General features: G+C 37.7%; 1 protein-coding gene across 3 annotated transcripts in view; it reads left to right on the forward strand.

Moving 5' to 3' along the window:
- The window catches only part of LOC134793353 (glutamate receptor-interacting protein 1), a 516,543-nt gene that overhangs the window by 491,736 nt on the left and 9,443 nt on the right, over positions 1 to 15,364 (forward strand). For all 3 annotated transcript variants that reach the window (XM_063764910.1, XM_063764907.1, XM_063764909.1), the window contains 5 exons: positions 45 to 337; positions 2,922 to 3,091; positions 9,860 to 9,961; positions 11,789 to 11,945; positions 12,616 to 12,842. In XM_063764910.1, coding sequence (XP_063620980.1) covers positions 45 to 337; positions 2,922 to 3,091; positions 9,860 to 9,961; positions 11,789 to 11,945; positions 12,616 to 12,842 — 949 coding nt within the window. The remainder of the gene's footprint in view (positions 1 to 44; positions 338 to 2,921; positions 3,092 to 9,859; positions 9,962 to 11,788; positions 11,946 to 12,615; positions 12,843 to 15,364) is intronic.

Raw genomic sequence — 15,364 nt, forward strand, 5'->3', positions numbered from 1 at the left:
TTGCTGGTTGTATTACATTCTAAAATTATTCATTTTGTCCACAGATCTCCCTGACCAACAAGACTCTCTCAGAGGTCCACCAGATCCTCCAGAACTGCCCGCAAATGACCAGCCTGACCATAGAATACGACGTTTCCATCATGGAATCCGTGAAGCTTGCTACGGGGCCTCTTCTAATAGAGATAGAGAGGCCGTGCAATGAAGATTTGGGCCTATTCCTGGCCAACCATAGGTACTCTGACGACGTGTACAGTTCAGGATCCGATACGTACCAGAGGGTAGGCAACTGCAATGCCGTCTATATTGACAGTATATTGCCGGCCAGTATAAGTGATAGGTAAGTTTATGTTTTTACATATATCGTTAATGAATGACACTGACACTAAAAAATGCAGGTAGGCTGTATCAGGATCACAGCCGCAATGGTTTACATAAAATTTGTAGAGGACAGCCATTACGAAGGCCGAAGGCTCCGAGTAGGACCGACGGGTTGACGGCGCGCCTACATGCGAGGCCGAAAGCCGAGCTGCAGGACGTTAACAAACACAGAACAATATTACAAGTTTAGTGTCTAAATGCGATGGCCGACGGTAGATCTCAGCTTTGCATGTAGTTTTTGCGAGTAGTTAGTTAACGTACAAAAAAACACATACAGGACATACTTACGTAACTGTTACTTCAATCAATCAATCAATGTCATTTATTTGTATGTAAGTACTTTGAAGTGTGTTTTGCTACCTTCTCGTTTTGTTATTAGTTTTAGAGGCTAAACCCAGTAGACGACGACTTTTTAAGCCAGATTGATAACAATAATCTACCTTCCGTATAGAAATAGAAAGTTTCATAATAATAGTAGGTTAAACGTAGTTTAACGAGTTTTTTTATATCTTATTAAGGCACCTTAATTAAATTTTTGCTATGATGCAAGAAGAATAATCGTTGAATACGTTCTCGCGTAAAATTTTATGAGTCGACTCGCTTAAGCGCCTTCCGCTTTGTGATTCTTACAAAATTAAATTGCAAAAAATGTTATTTTCAAATCCTTTGGTTCGCATGGCTTAGTGGGGAGTTTTAAGAAAATAGTGTGTACCCAATTAGTGCGAGTTGTTAAATTAATTAATTTTTCTTCTACTTTTTCCTAATCAGAGCACAAAACGAATATGCCCTTAAAGGGATTGTCCTTTTATTTGTATAACATCATTAGCCACTCCAAACAGAGACCGATATACCTAACGAATGATAACAATCCCATTTCACAAATTCGGCTTATTGATAGATTTCCTGTAACATCTCATTAGAGTTAGAGGATCAATTGATCGTCTCAATCAGATTAATTGTGATTATTGCCGTGGGGCAACTATTCGGCATATAGGATGGCTCCTGCCTAGTCGATCAAAATCTACTAATGACTATACTCTGTATCTTTAGGTACTTAAATGAAAGTAAACAAAAATAAGTTTCTGGCAAAAATTTCATTTTTGGTACAAGCTTTTATCGCTGACTGTACTTTTCTTACGACAGACAACTAATACTCATCGAGACAATTCTAAAAACCCCTAACACAATTAGGTTGCGTTGTTTCATCACAGAGTTCCTATGGCCACCTCCTGTCTCCATCATCAGATCAGCTCGATAGTACCATAATATTGCATTGTCATCCGATTTATACATGCATGCAAAATTTCAGCTCAATCGGAAACCGGGAAGTGGATCAAATTTAACTTGCAAGATTTGATTACAGACAGACAACGGTCAGGTGAAAGTAAAAAAAGCTTGTAAAAAATTACATTTTCGGATAGTTATAACATTTATTGGTTAACCAACCAAATACAAAACCGCCTGGATCAGTCACTGAACGACCTGACTTTAACCTACATTATTTGATCATGTAATGTTTTTATCTACCCTCAACTGGCTTAGAGAGAGACCATTTGAGGGTAGATTTTGTTTACTTTCATTTAAATACCTAAAGATACAGAGTATAGTCGATCAAAATCTACTAATAACTAGACAAGCTTTACTGAGCTTACTGTGAGGTAAGGTAGATTTGTGTAAGATTGCCCCAAAAAATATTATTATTTTATACTTTGGCCCCATTATATTTTTGCTCCTCTTCCGGGCCAATCCTGTATACTTCCAATCACGGTTTAACAAGCTATATCGGCTTGGAGGAAAGCTTCTTTGCAAGAGCTATTAATCAAGACCCGAATCCTTTTATAACAAACTTTCTCCATTGCTTCCGGACAATCTTACAAATCTTTTTAATGTAATATTGAGTTGTTTTACACTTTAAGTTCTTTTTAGCACTTGTTGAAGTTGATTAATTTGAATGTTTGAAGATGTTCTTAATAATATTTTTCATTGACTAAATTGTATGCTATACCCGGGGTTAACTGGTTAAACCGTTAATCTAGTGTCAAATTGTACTGGTAACCATGGTAACTCCAGGTTTAACCGGTTAACCCCCGGGTTAGTGAATGGTGCAAGTGGCCTCTAGTGTAAATTTCATTCTATAGCGTGACGTGTAGGGAATGCAAATCGATTATTTTTTGTATGGAAATAACCGCGGTTTCGGTTAGTAACCGATAATTTCCATACAAAAAATAACCGAAAATAACCGATTTGCATTCCCTAGTGACGTGACGTACGCGTTTGCGTTAAGTGTCATTTTATGAAGACTTTTGAGTTTCCAAAACGTCCCGTTTGGCGCGCTGTGCAAAATCCCACACAAAAGTAGACATAACGCAAACGTGAACGCACATCACGCTATCGAATTAAATTGACACTAGGGGATTAGTTCTGAATTATAATGATGACGAGTGCCGTTTTCTAAGAACGATTGTCTTCTTGGCTAAGCCCCCAGTTCAACATAGACCGATCAATCTTACCAGCCGTAGACCTAATATTTCCGTATTTTCCAGATGTGGTGCCCTCCATCCTGGCGACCAGATCCTCGCCTTCGACGACCACGTCATCGATGGTAACAACTACACGGCTGAGGAGGTCATGTGTTATCTTGAGAACTGCGAGCATGGTGTCACTAGGCTACATGTGGCTCCTAGGCATATAGCTCTTGGCGGGTACACAAGAGGTGAGTACCTACAAATAATGATCACCAACACATCACCTTCTTCTTCCTCACGTTATCCCGGCATTTTTGACACGGCTCGTGAAAGCCTGGGGCCCGCTTGACAATTAATTAGTGATCCAAAAGACTCGAGCCTTTTAGCTCTTTTTTTAGGGCTCGCTATCTCTTGACGCCTAAAAGACTAAAAGTCTATTTAGCTCTGTAGCCCCCGAGCATAGTTATATTTAAGAGTCTAGACTCTTGGAGCTAATAACATTATTATAAGACTACATATTTAAAAGCTAAAAGTCTGTATATAAATATTAAGACTCAACATTTTTTTAGCCTCGTTTAGCCTCGAAGTCTTTTAGCCTCAAAGCCTAATGTAACAAAGGTTGTTTTTTTAATAAGTACACTGGACGCATTCTGCGCGTGGTGTATTGAATTTGTTTACTACGACTGATAATGAAATATTAATATTCCCGTATTAATATTTCATTATCAGCATAACATACAAAACACTAAACTTGCAGATATCTTGAATTACTTATTATCTAAGTACGAATGCATCATAAAAGTTAAGAGTTTATAATAGGTTCAAGTTTTTTTAAGGGTTTAACCTTAAAAAAAGGCTCGAGCTCTTAAAAAGGCAATAATAAAAAAAAAGTCTATAGCTTTTCTTAAGACCACTTAAACCACTAGCTCTTTGAAATCTATTTAATTAAGCCAGCTCTAAAAAGAACTCGAGAGCTTTAAATTTCGGGCTAAAAGGCTCAAGTCCTTAGGAACACTACAACTAATCCCAAGAATTGGCGAAGACACTAGTTTTTATTGATAAATGTACTTACATCTCATTTACAGTGTCAAGTTTCCTTTTAACTCCGTTTATTTGAAAATGGTTCTCGTTTGTTTAAGAAGTTTTACTTTCGTGAAACTAGTCTGGGTTTTAACCGGAGGTGAATTCTTTAGGAGTATGTAATGAATTGGTCTGCCCGGGGTTTGTTACAAATCGTCTTCGCGACTTAAGTCGGAAGTTATTTTTCAAAAGTCGCTTTAAATGGAAATAAGTCCAGTGGGATTACTGACGGTCCTAGACTTAAATTAATTACAGGCTGATTCATGAGACGTGAGCAGGACTAGTCCTGCAAACTTAGTAACTGATAATTGATCGATCATCGTCGCATTTAGGTGAAACAACCACACTTTTTCCTATTTTAACTTTTTGGTGAGGGCAAATTTAATTCTCTACAATCATGGTCACCCTACAAGACCTTTAATAAACATAAAACCTCTTTAACCGTAATGATACAATTTTGATTACGAAGAAAATAAACTGTCAAACTTGAGTGAGATACGAGTTTTCAACAGTAACCAGACTGTGATGACAGTAATGACATTCAATTTAACACAGAATATCGGTACCTAGTTTAGTATTCTAATTTTAGGGTGACCATGCATGTCGTAATGTAATGAATAACTTTTTTTTCACCACGACTAGAAAATTAACGTTAACCTCACTAATAATGATACGAAGCAGTTGCTTATAATTCACGAAATGCGCAGTGTTAGTCCTGCTCACGTCTCCTGAATCACCCTGTATATCTCGTTTTATGGTAGCTATTTAATGTTTTGCCTTTCTTAACGGTGGCAATACGCTACTCATGAATCGACATATGATTATTAATTTACTATTTATTAAATTGGACAAATATGTATAGATTTCTTGATACCGTAGAAATGTATGAAAAATATGCTGACATAAATATTTAATTCAAATCAAATCAAAATTATATTCTTACAAAAATAGAAACGGTCCAAGTTAACTCTGCATGGGATTTGCAATGAAAAAGTGTGGCAATGTAAAATTTCTATGATTTAGTTAAATTATGTTTTATCCCTTTCTTACAAATGCATAAGTCAAATTGACAGATAAGGACAAACGATTATTGACCGAAGCGTAGCGAAGGTCTACGTTTTGACTCGGGCATTTTGCTTTTGTATGTCCGGATGTTCTCCTCTACGGGTCGCAATTATTAACCGATTCTCGTGAAATTTTGTAACCGAATTCTATGATTCGATAAAAAAAAGCCGAGCCGGTTTTTAAATTTTTTTAAAAATGGAAAGGTTGTGACAGCTCGCGCTTAAATAAATAGTCGTATCGGTATTATAAGAGTGTATTCTTTTTAAGACATGTCTACAGATTAAATGGCCAAAAATTCAGAAATTTTATTTCGCTGGATTTGGAGGTAATAAGATATTTCATTTTTACTTGAGAATGAGTAGCTAAATTTCGTCACCTTAACTAAGAACCATCATGGCGTATTTTGCAAACGTTCGTATTTTTGGGTTGCACGGAAGGTCTGGGTTCGATCCCCAGTAATTATATGCTGGGATATAACTTTTTGTATTTTTTTACACTTTTCGTATTGTTTTTTTTTATTTACTATATTGTCATCGTGCCCAATAAGATATGCTCGCGAGGTCTACAGCTCACAGAGCCACTAGTGAATAAGGGGGTTAGTCTCTGGCCGGCACGCGTTATAAACATCAAAACTTAAGTCTTTTGAGTTATACGACCCAAGTTTCCGTTCATACGCTCTTACTTATTATCGTGTTGGTACAAAGCATGAGCGGCAGCGAGTATATTCTCTAAATTGACTTTATTAAGAGCCTTGAAGGTGAAAATTACGCAAGAGACATGAAATTATTGATACAAGCCCAAATACATGATAGAGAATTAGGGAATACGATATTAGAGTACCTTACTACTTGTAATGTACAAGATACTTACTAATAGTCCCCATTTGATCTATTTTGACAGAATGGTAACTACTAGGGATGTACCGACTAGTCGCCGACTAGTCGGGAAAGCCGACTATCCGGCCACATTTGTAGTCGGCGATTAGTCGGCGACTAGTCGGCAAAAATGGCCGATTAGTCGGCACTTTATTGGTGAAAGAAAAACAGAAAAAAAGAAATCAACAGTCAATATTTACCATATGTTTTATGTTTATTTAACTAAAATACCTATTCAGGGTGCATACGAAAACTTTTGTTCATATACCTATTTAATTGGCCGTTTGGTCGTTATCGTATGTTGGTGGGCTGGTGTTTTCCTCTATAGGTCGATCTCAACTGATTCTCGTGTAATTTCATGGCCAAGTTCGATAGTTATTTTTTTATTCTTATTCAGTTTTTGTTTTTTTTTGAATGGTGGTGCCATGAGGAACTATTAATGTTATTGCAAAATTTAGAGACTTAGTCAGGCCACGTTGCTCGTAAAGACGCTGGCCACAGACTACGTACGGGAAATAGAGCCTTGGAAATACCTCCTACAAGCTGTACTGACGGTCTGCTCGGGATCGAAAAATAAAAGAACTAAAGACAGAAATTGAACGAGGATTCTTGCGGTATATAACACATTTTAGCCAAGCTAAATTATGATGAATAGCGCAACCAAAGGAGCAAAACTATTGTTTTTCACTCGAAATTATACGAAACTAATGATCTGGCCGACTAGCCGACTAGTCGGCCGACTAATCGGCCATTCGAGCGCCGATTAGTCGGCTAGTCGGCTAGTCGGCCAAATGAATACTCGGTACATCACTAGTAACTACGAAACTCTACACTGAGCGTAGCCCGACATGCTCTTGGCCAATTATTAGTGTCTGCGCCGCATAAAGTTCGAAAGACGGTTCACGTTATTCGCTGTTATATCTAGATATACTCGAAGATATTTTAATTGACCGAAGCGTAGCGAAGGTCTACGTTTTGACTCGGGCATTTTGCTTTCGTATGTCCGTCCGGATGTTCTCCTCTACAGGTCACAATTCTCAACCGATTCTCGTGAAATTTTGTGACCAGATTCTATGATTAAATATTTTTTTTATGTCAATCCAGTTTTTGGAAATATTTAAAAATGGCGGAGTCGTGATACCTCGCGCCTAAACAAATAGTCGTATCGATATCATAAGAGTTTTTTCTTTTTGAGATATGTTTATAGATTAAATGGCCAAAAATTCAGAAATTTTATTTCGGTGGTTTCAGAGGTATTGAGATATTTAATTTTAACTAATTTTAAAATGAGAATGATTAGCTAAATTTCGTCAGCTTATCTAAGAACTATTTGGCTCAGTTTGTAAACGTTCACTTTTTTTGTTTGCACAGAGAGTCTGGGTTCGATCCCCAGTATTTGTATGCTGGGATATAACTTTTTATATTTTTTTACACTTTAATTTTTATTGTTTTTTTTTTAATTTACTATAATTAAAGCTCTCAGCACCATGTAATTTAAAGCTCTGCTGGCGAGATCTACAGCTCACAGAGCCACTAGGTAAAAAACGCAACGTATTATTAAACGACTCAAGCTTACGGTGGTATTACATCTGTCCAATATATTGGTCCAATGTGTATTTTGTCTCACATTTTACATAAGGAGAGAGTGAGACTCACTGAGATTGGACAAAGAAATTGGACAGGTGGAAACCACCGTTATGTTATGACCATCAGTGATCGTTAATTTTCCACCAATTTTGTGCAGCATAGTAAAAATAAAGGATTTTCTTCAATTTTTTTCTAGGGAGAGGATTGGTAAGGTTAATATTACTGTTATTAACCCAAATTATCTATTCCACCTAGAGTAGGGCATACGGATGCTTTTAACCAACAATGCTGCACCAAAAATTAACGATCACTGGTTATGACTTGCGCCACACATCTGTTTTCAAGTTAGACGCTTCAGAGCAGTTTCGCCCAGGGCCCGCTAAGAATTAACTCTATAATCATTATAACCCTCAAACTGTGAGCATACAGCTATTGGCAAAATGTTACCCGCACGTACAGGCCATACCCGACCTTATTACTTTAAGTGTAAGGTCTGTATTTCAATGTGTGTGTGGAGTTAGATTATTGTTGAGTTGTGTTCGTTTTATCTAAAGCTGAATCTCATGTATATTCATATATTATAGATGAGTTAAAACACGTTTCGAGTAAGGTCAATATGGAAAAGTTTGCCATTATTTATAGATTGATTACTTTTGGGGCTGATACCGGCCAATACGCCTCGGCTCAGACTGCAATTTGCATGGGAACTGCAGGCCGACTGCACGCCAACTGCAACGTCGGCGTGCAGTTCCCATGCAGTCGGGTTGCAGTCCGTCTGTACCGGCCCATACTCGGGCACGACTTTGCGCGTAGGTTGGAGCGAGACGCAGCGATTGGACCTTTCGTTACCAGGTAACCTATAGTTGTCGCCGCCGCCGTCGCAGGTCGCGCAAAGTCGTGCCCGAGCCGTAAGAAAGAGACGAGTAGTCTCGCGTGTGAGATGAAGTAAAGAATAGCCTGCGATGTCTGTATTTTCTAAAACAATACGAGGAAAATGATAAACTAGCTTTTACCCGCGACTTCGTCTGCATGGATTAATGATGAAAATTGATAAAAACCGGTCAAGTGCGAGTCGGACTCGCGTTCCAAAGGTTCCGTACATAAGTCCGACTCACGCTTGACTGCACATTTCTAATAGGTTTTCCTGTCATCTATAGGTAAAGTACTATTTTGTGTATTTTTTTTTTCAAAATTTTAGGCCCAGTAGTTTCAGAGATAAAGGGGGGGAATGGTCGGACAGACAGACAGACGCACGAGTGATCCCTTACGGGTTCCGTTTTTTTCCTTTTGAGGTACGGAACCCTAAAAACATCTTATATCCTTCCCTGGGCCTCGAACTAATCCATACCAACTTTCATCTAAATTGTTTCAACGGTTTAAGCGTGAAGAGGTAACAGACAGACAGACAGAGGGGATAAAATATTTTTAGTTTCACGCCACCGACCATAATTATCTAGTTTTAATTATCTCAATACATTTAGTCTCTAATAGACTATACGTAGTATACTCGTACATCTAGGTCTTATTCACAATTAACAGAATTTGCCACCATTCTACAACTTTTTAATTTCCGTTTGACAAGTTTGTTTCCTTGGAAGAATGTATTTTCTTCTTAGTTCCTTGGATTTTGTATGCAAAGTAAGGATTTTAAAAGTTAATTTTACCCGTAGGCTGGAAAAGTTTTAATTTTTTGAAGAAAGTTGAAAATTGAACATTCTCGATTTTGTCTTTCGAAAAAATGTGGACATTTGTTTGAGAAAAGTTATTTACTTACTATACAAGTGCGGAAAAGAGGAAATTCGAAACGAGTGGCGATAAATTAAAACACGACCGATGGGAGTGTTTTAAATCGACACGAGTTGCGAATTACTTATTCGCACGTGTATCGTACAACGTTTTACGGTACATATGGCCCTTTAAACTTTGGACATCGCACGAAAAGTGCTATTTTACGCACTAGTGCGGGAAAATAGGACAATATGTACACATTGGGAAAAAAATAGAGTGCGTAAAATAGCACTTTTCGTGCGATGTCAAAAGTTTAAAATACAGTACTTACTGTAAAAATATTTTACCGTAGAATAATCATAAATCTAATTTAACGCACTCCTAACCTAGTTGGTTGTACCCTCCTTATGGCCCCGGGTTCGAATCCCGGTAAGGACATTTATTTCTGTGTTTATCGCAAATATTAAATATTTTTCCGTTCAAATATTAAATTGAACAATTTTTGTTCCGGAGTCAAGGATGTTTTTTATGTTTAAATGTATGTATTTATCTATATAAGTATGTACCTATACTGTCGCCTAGTACCCATAGTAAAAGCTTTACTTTATTTAGGACTAGATCTGCGTAAGATTGTTCCTAAATTAATTTATTTCATATATAGGTATTTTTTTTTTGTTCCAGAAAATTCTATATCTGGAACTTCTACATTGAACGCCAAGAAACATCGCCAAAGAAACTACAGACAAAGCTCAATGCCGAAACTAGGTTCACAAGATGACTATGGTAAGTAAATGTGTGTGTGTGTGATGTGAATGTATGGTGGGTATGGTATGGTATGGTATGGTAAGTATGGTAAGTAATGGGTATTGCACATTGCATCAAACGTGCTGCGGAGTGCAGACTGGACGCAAACGCCAACGAAAAGATTTTTTTAATTAATAAATGAATTGAACCAAAAAAAAAAAAAAAAACTACAATTATAGCCTTTTAATATATAATTTAGGTAAAGAGATGATACTCTTTAAACTGCTGGATCGGTTTTCAACTAGAGGAAACTCGCTTTCACGCAAAAAAAACACATCGAAATCGGTCAATCCGTTTGAGAGCTACGTTGCCACAGACTGACACACAGACAGACATTGCCGTCAAACGTATAACACCCCTCTTTTTGCACCAGGGGTTAAGCACGTATTGGGACAGATGCTAGAATAGTAATTGCCTAATACCAAATGTGTTAATTTGTTAAATATTGAAATTACCGCGATCTACTCGACAGTAGGCCAAAGGTATGGTGCAATATTTTCGATCGATGGCGCCATAACCTTTGGCATACTGTCGAACAGATGGCGTTAGTTTCAATATTTAACATATTAACACATAATCTTCTGTCGAAAGATGGCAGTTAAATGTACTGTGGCTACATAATTTACCATGACCATAGAGAAATATGAGTAAGACAAGAGTGCTCACTCCATACCAGTTTTGGCACCATAAATATTAGTATTTTCATAGTCGACATCTAGCATCGAGTAGCGGAATTATCAGTACGTTAAGTAGTAGTACTGTCAAGTGACAATAGATGTAGCACCGACCGGAAACTCTAATCTCAACAACATAAGACTTTTCGGTCGGTGCTACATCTATAGTCACTTGACAGTACTACTACTACTACTACTTAACGTACTGATAATTCCGCTACTCGATGCTAGATGTCGACTATGAAAATACTAATATTTTTGGTGCCAAAACTGATGTATGGAGTGAGCACTCTTGTCTTACTTATATTTCTCTAATATGCCATGACAGTAACTCTCTATACACTCTATTCACTTTGCTAATACGTTAGAGCAGGAACTACGGTTAAATCTCATTTTTAGGGTTCCGTACCCAAAGGGTAAAACGGGACCCTATTACTAAGACTCCGCTGTCCGTCCGTCCGTCTGTCACCAGTTGAAATTTTCACAGATGATATATTTCTGTTGCTGCTATAACAACAAATACTAAAAAGTACGGAACCCTCGGTGGGCGAGTCCGACTCGCACTTGTCCGGTTTTTTAAAGAGTTCCTTTGTCTCAATCATTACTAACCGTTAAGAATCAGGTTTTTGAACCACACCATCACAATGCAGCAATAAAAATAAAATATAATTACTTTTCCAAACCATTTATTGTGAAAAATGAAACCATACATTTCCCCCCGCTCCTCCACAAACAACAATAGTTATTAATTAATTTTATTACCACATAAATACGGGGCTGAGGAAGATCCCACAATTCACGTCAGCTGGTAGGTACTAATAAAGTTTGCAATATGAGCCCTTTGTGATTACTTTGTATCGCTAACAGTTATTACTTTTTTACTCAGTTACTCAGTCAGTCACTTTGTATGTATGTATGTATGTATGTATCAGGATGACAGATGCGACGAAAAGGGACGTGATAATTTCCATACATTATTTAGGTATTCATTTGCGTTCTCTATCGACGTTTGTTACATTTGGCTAGAGCTAGACCCACTTTACATAATATGTTATTCCTAATCCCGTAAATAATCATTTTATAGAACTTTTCTTACAATTTTCTATGCCTAAATTAGATTTAATTTCAACAGACAGCCAACAGAACTACATGAGCATGGGCGTCTGCCGAACAGACTCTCTGAACATCCAGCTAGAGGTTCCACCAGGACACAGCAGTGGTTTAGCCGTCCATGAGGAGAACTGCGCGCTCCTCATATCACATGTAGCCGCGCAGTCACCCGCTTACAGGTATATGTCTCATATTTCACGCTGCATTAGATGGAGAAGGAGATAGTCCATGAGGAGAACTGCGCGCTCCTCATATCACATGTCGCCGCGCAGTCGCCCGCTTACAGGTATCTCCCTGACTTTGTCGTTTAACTCTTGATATAGTGAGTGATTTGATCGTGAGTGGTGATGGTCATTTAGTGCTGCATTGGAAAGAGACAGATTCTTTGAACATACAACTAGAGGTGCTGCCTGGACACAGCAGCGATTTAGCCGTCTATGAGGAGAACTGCGCGCTTCTAATATCACATGTAGCCGCGCAGTCGCCCGCTTTCAGGTATGTCTCATATTTCATACTGCTTTAGAAAGAGAAGGAGATAGTCCATGTCCGTGAGGTGAACTGCGTGCTCCTCACATCGCATGTAGACGCGCAGTCGCCTGTTTTTAACGGACGAGACGAATTTCGTACCTGCTGAAAATTTTCATTACTTAAATGCCTAAAACGCCGGTCATACAGTTCCTTTGCAGCAATTTATTAAAAAAAATCTTAAATAATATGAAAATAAAATAAAAGTTTGTTAATGTTTACTAACTACATACTTTTAATTTCATAATCCCTTTAAGATCAATTCTAAAAACTTTCGTTCGTTTCAAAGATTTTTTGAATAAACTTTGTTCCATTCCATTTTAGATCCGGCTGCCTCCAAATACGAGATCGAGTGATGTCGATCAACGGCCACGAGAACCTAACGCTAGACATTGCCAACGAGATCCTACAACGACGGAACGATTCCCACAACCCGAAGTACCTAACTTTGAACGTGGAGTTTAGTATGCCGAACACTATTGAGGCATCTAGTGGGGTGTTCAATGTGAAGTTGGCGAAGACGACGGCCGGCCTTGGTGTTACTATAACTGGTAAGTTTTAGTTTCCTTAATTTCGCACAAAAAATTACATCGAAATGTGATTGGGCGAAACGTATGGAAAATCTAATTTCCTCATTTTCGTATTCGAACCAACGGTAAAAGTGATTCACAAATAAGTGATTATAAATTCACCTGTCCAGAGTTGAGTAGGGTAGATGCCCCGGTTGTAACCACTGGCCTGGTTTTGGCTATTTATTACTTTATATAAAATAAATGTATTCGTTATACATACAAACTCAATACGTAATACAATGCTTTAGAAACTAAAAAAAAAGTTTTTTTTAATATTATAGTTTTCTATCTATTTATCAAAATTTCAACTAGCCATATAGGGTGCTAAGGTGGCCAAAACTGGGGCATCTGTCCTAATATGGTCAGACATAACAAAATCACCCTACATATTAGCTTTTTGGATCTCAATTTGATATTACACTCACTCGTTCATCTATACATATAATAAAGCTGAAGACGGTCGAAAGTCTGTACATGGAAGATATTTGAGAAAAAGTTGGCTGGGGATACTTAGAATCGATAACAGAACACGTTCCAAAAGTTTTTAGAATTTTTGTCTGTTTGTCTGTTTATCTGTTTGTCTGTTTATTTGAACGCGCATCACGTGAAAACGGCTGAACGGATTTTGATGAAAACTTTACTAATCTGTCGAGAAAATCCCCGGCCAGGTTATAGGCTATAAAAATTCAACCCCTAAAAGGGGGGGTAGCCACAACAACTCGATCGACTTAAGTTTGCCCCTGAATCTTATGGCGCTACTTAGGAAGGAGGGGCAAACTTTTTTCAAATATGTGCTACCACTATTGAGTACCCTGGTAAACTAACAGATGGAGCTGAATTTAATACGTTGTGCCATGAATAAGCCACCGAGGAAAGATTTTGCCAAATTAACTCTAAGTTTAGAAGACCCAGATATCAACAAAAATAATTGAATAATTATGTTGATTTAATAAATTAATAATATATCGAAAAATGTTCGCGCTCGCTTCGCTCACGTTTTCAATAACTTTCTAAGATATGGCGACTGCAGCAGTATTACTCTGTTGCAACGTTGCTGCTGCAGCACTGTCAATTTTCGTGATAAAATGATGTGACTGATTTCCATACTAAAAGTAAAAATGTACAACTGTCTATAAAATTGCGTTTTTATAACGAAAAATTTTTGCGCTCGCTTCGCTCGCGTTTTCAATGACATTCTAAATGTGATAAAGGTGACATTCGGTTGGCGACTGCAACAGCATTACTCTGTTGCAACGTTATTGCTGTAGCACTGTCAATTTTCGTGATAAAATGATGTGACTGATTTCCATACTAAAAGTGAAAATGTACAACTGTCTATCAAATTGCGTTTTTATATCGAAAAATTTTCGCGCTCGCTTCGCTCGCGTTTCAATTACTTTCTAAGATATGGCGACTGCAGCAGCATTTCTCTGTTGCAACGTTGCTGCTGCAGCACTGTCAATTATCGTGATAAAATGATGTGACTGATTTCCATACTAAAAGTAAAAATGTACAACTGTCTATAAAATTGCCTATTTATATCGAAAAAATTTCACGCTCGCGTCGCTCGCGTTTTCGATCACTTTCTAATATATGGCGACTGCAGCAGCATTACTCTGTTGCAACGTTACTGCTGTAGCACTGTAAGTTTTCGTGATAAAATGATGTGACTGATTTCCATACTAAAAGTAAAAATGTACAACTGTCTATCAAATTGCGTTTTTATATCGAAAAATTTTCGCGCTCGCTTCGCTCGCGTTTTCAATCACTTTCTAAGCTATGACGACTGCAGCAGTATTACTATGTTGCAACGTTATTGCTGCAGCACTGTCAATTTTCGTGATAAAATGATGTGACTGATTTCCATACTAAAAGTAAAAATGTACAACTGTCTATAAAATTGCGTTTTTATATCGAAAAATTTTCGTGCTCGCTTCGCTCGCGTTTTCAATGACATTCGAAATGTGATAAAGGTGACATTCGGGTGGCGACTGCAGCAGCATTACTCTGTTGCAACGTTACTGCTGTAGCACTGTACATTTTCATGATAAAATGATGTGACTGATTTCCATACTAAAAGTAAAAATGCTTAGGCCTGGACTGATTACCATACTAAAAGTAAAAATTTACAACTGTCTTTGATAGACATTGCCTATTTATATCGAAAAAATTTCGCGCTCGCTTCGCTCGCGTTTTCAATCGCTTTCCAATATATGGCGACTGCAGCAACTTTACTCTGTTGCGTCGTTACTGCTGTAGCACTGTCACATTTCGTGATATAATGATGTGACTGATTTCCATACTAAAAGTAAAAATGTACAACTCTGTCTATCAAATAAATTCAATGTAATCTTGATGACCCTAGGGAGAGGGGGCACCATGGTCTAGAAATGCTTAGGGCATCAAAATATCTTAATCCGGCACTGGTCGTTTGCGGAGTCAAATGATTTGGAACTCGCATTTTATACGCATTACCATGCATTCCCGAAAACAATCGAATC

This window comes from Cydia splendana, chromosome 9 (assembly GCF_910591565.1).
Source record: "Cydia splendana chromosome 9, ilCydSple1.2, whole genome shotgun sequence".
Lineage (NCBI taxonomy): Eukaryota > Metazoa > Arthropoda > Insecta > Lepidoptera > Tortricidae > Cydia > Cydia splendana.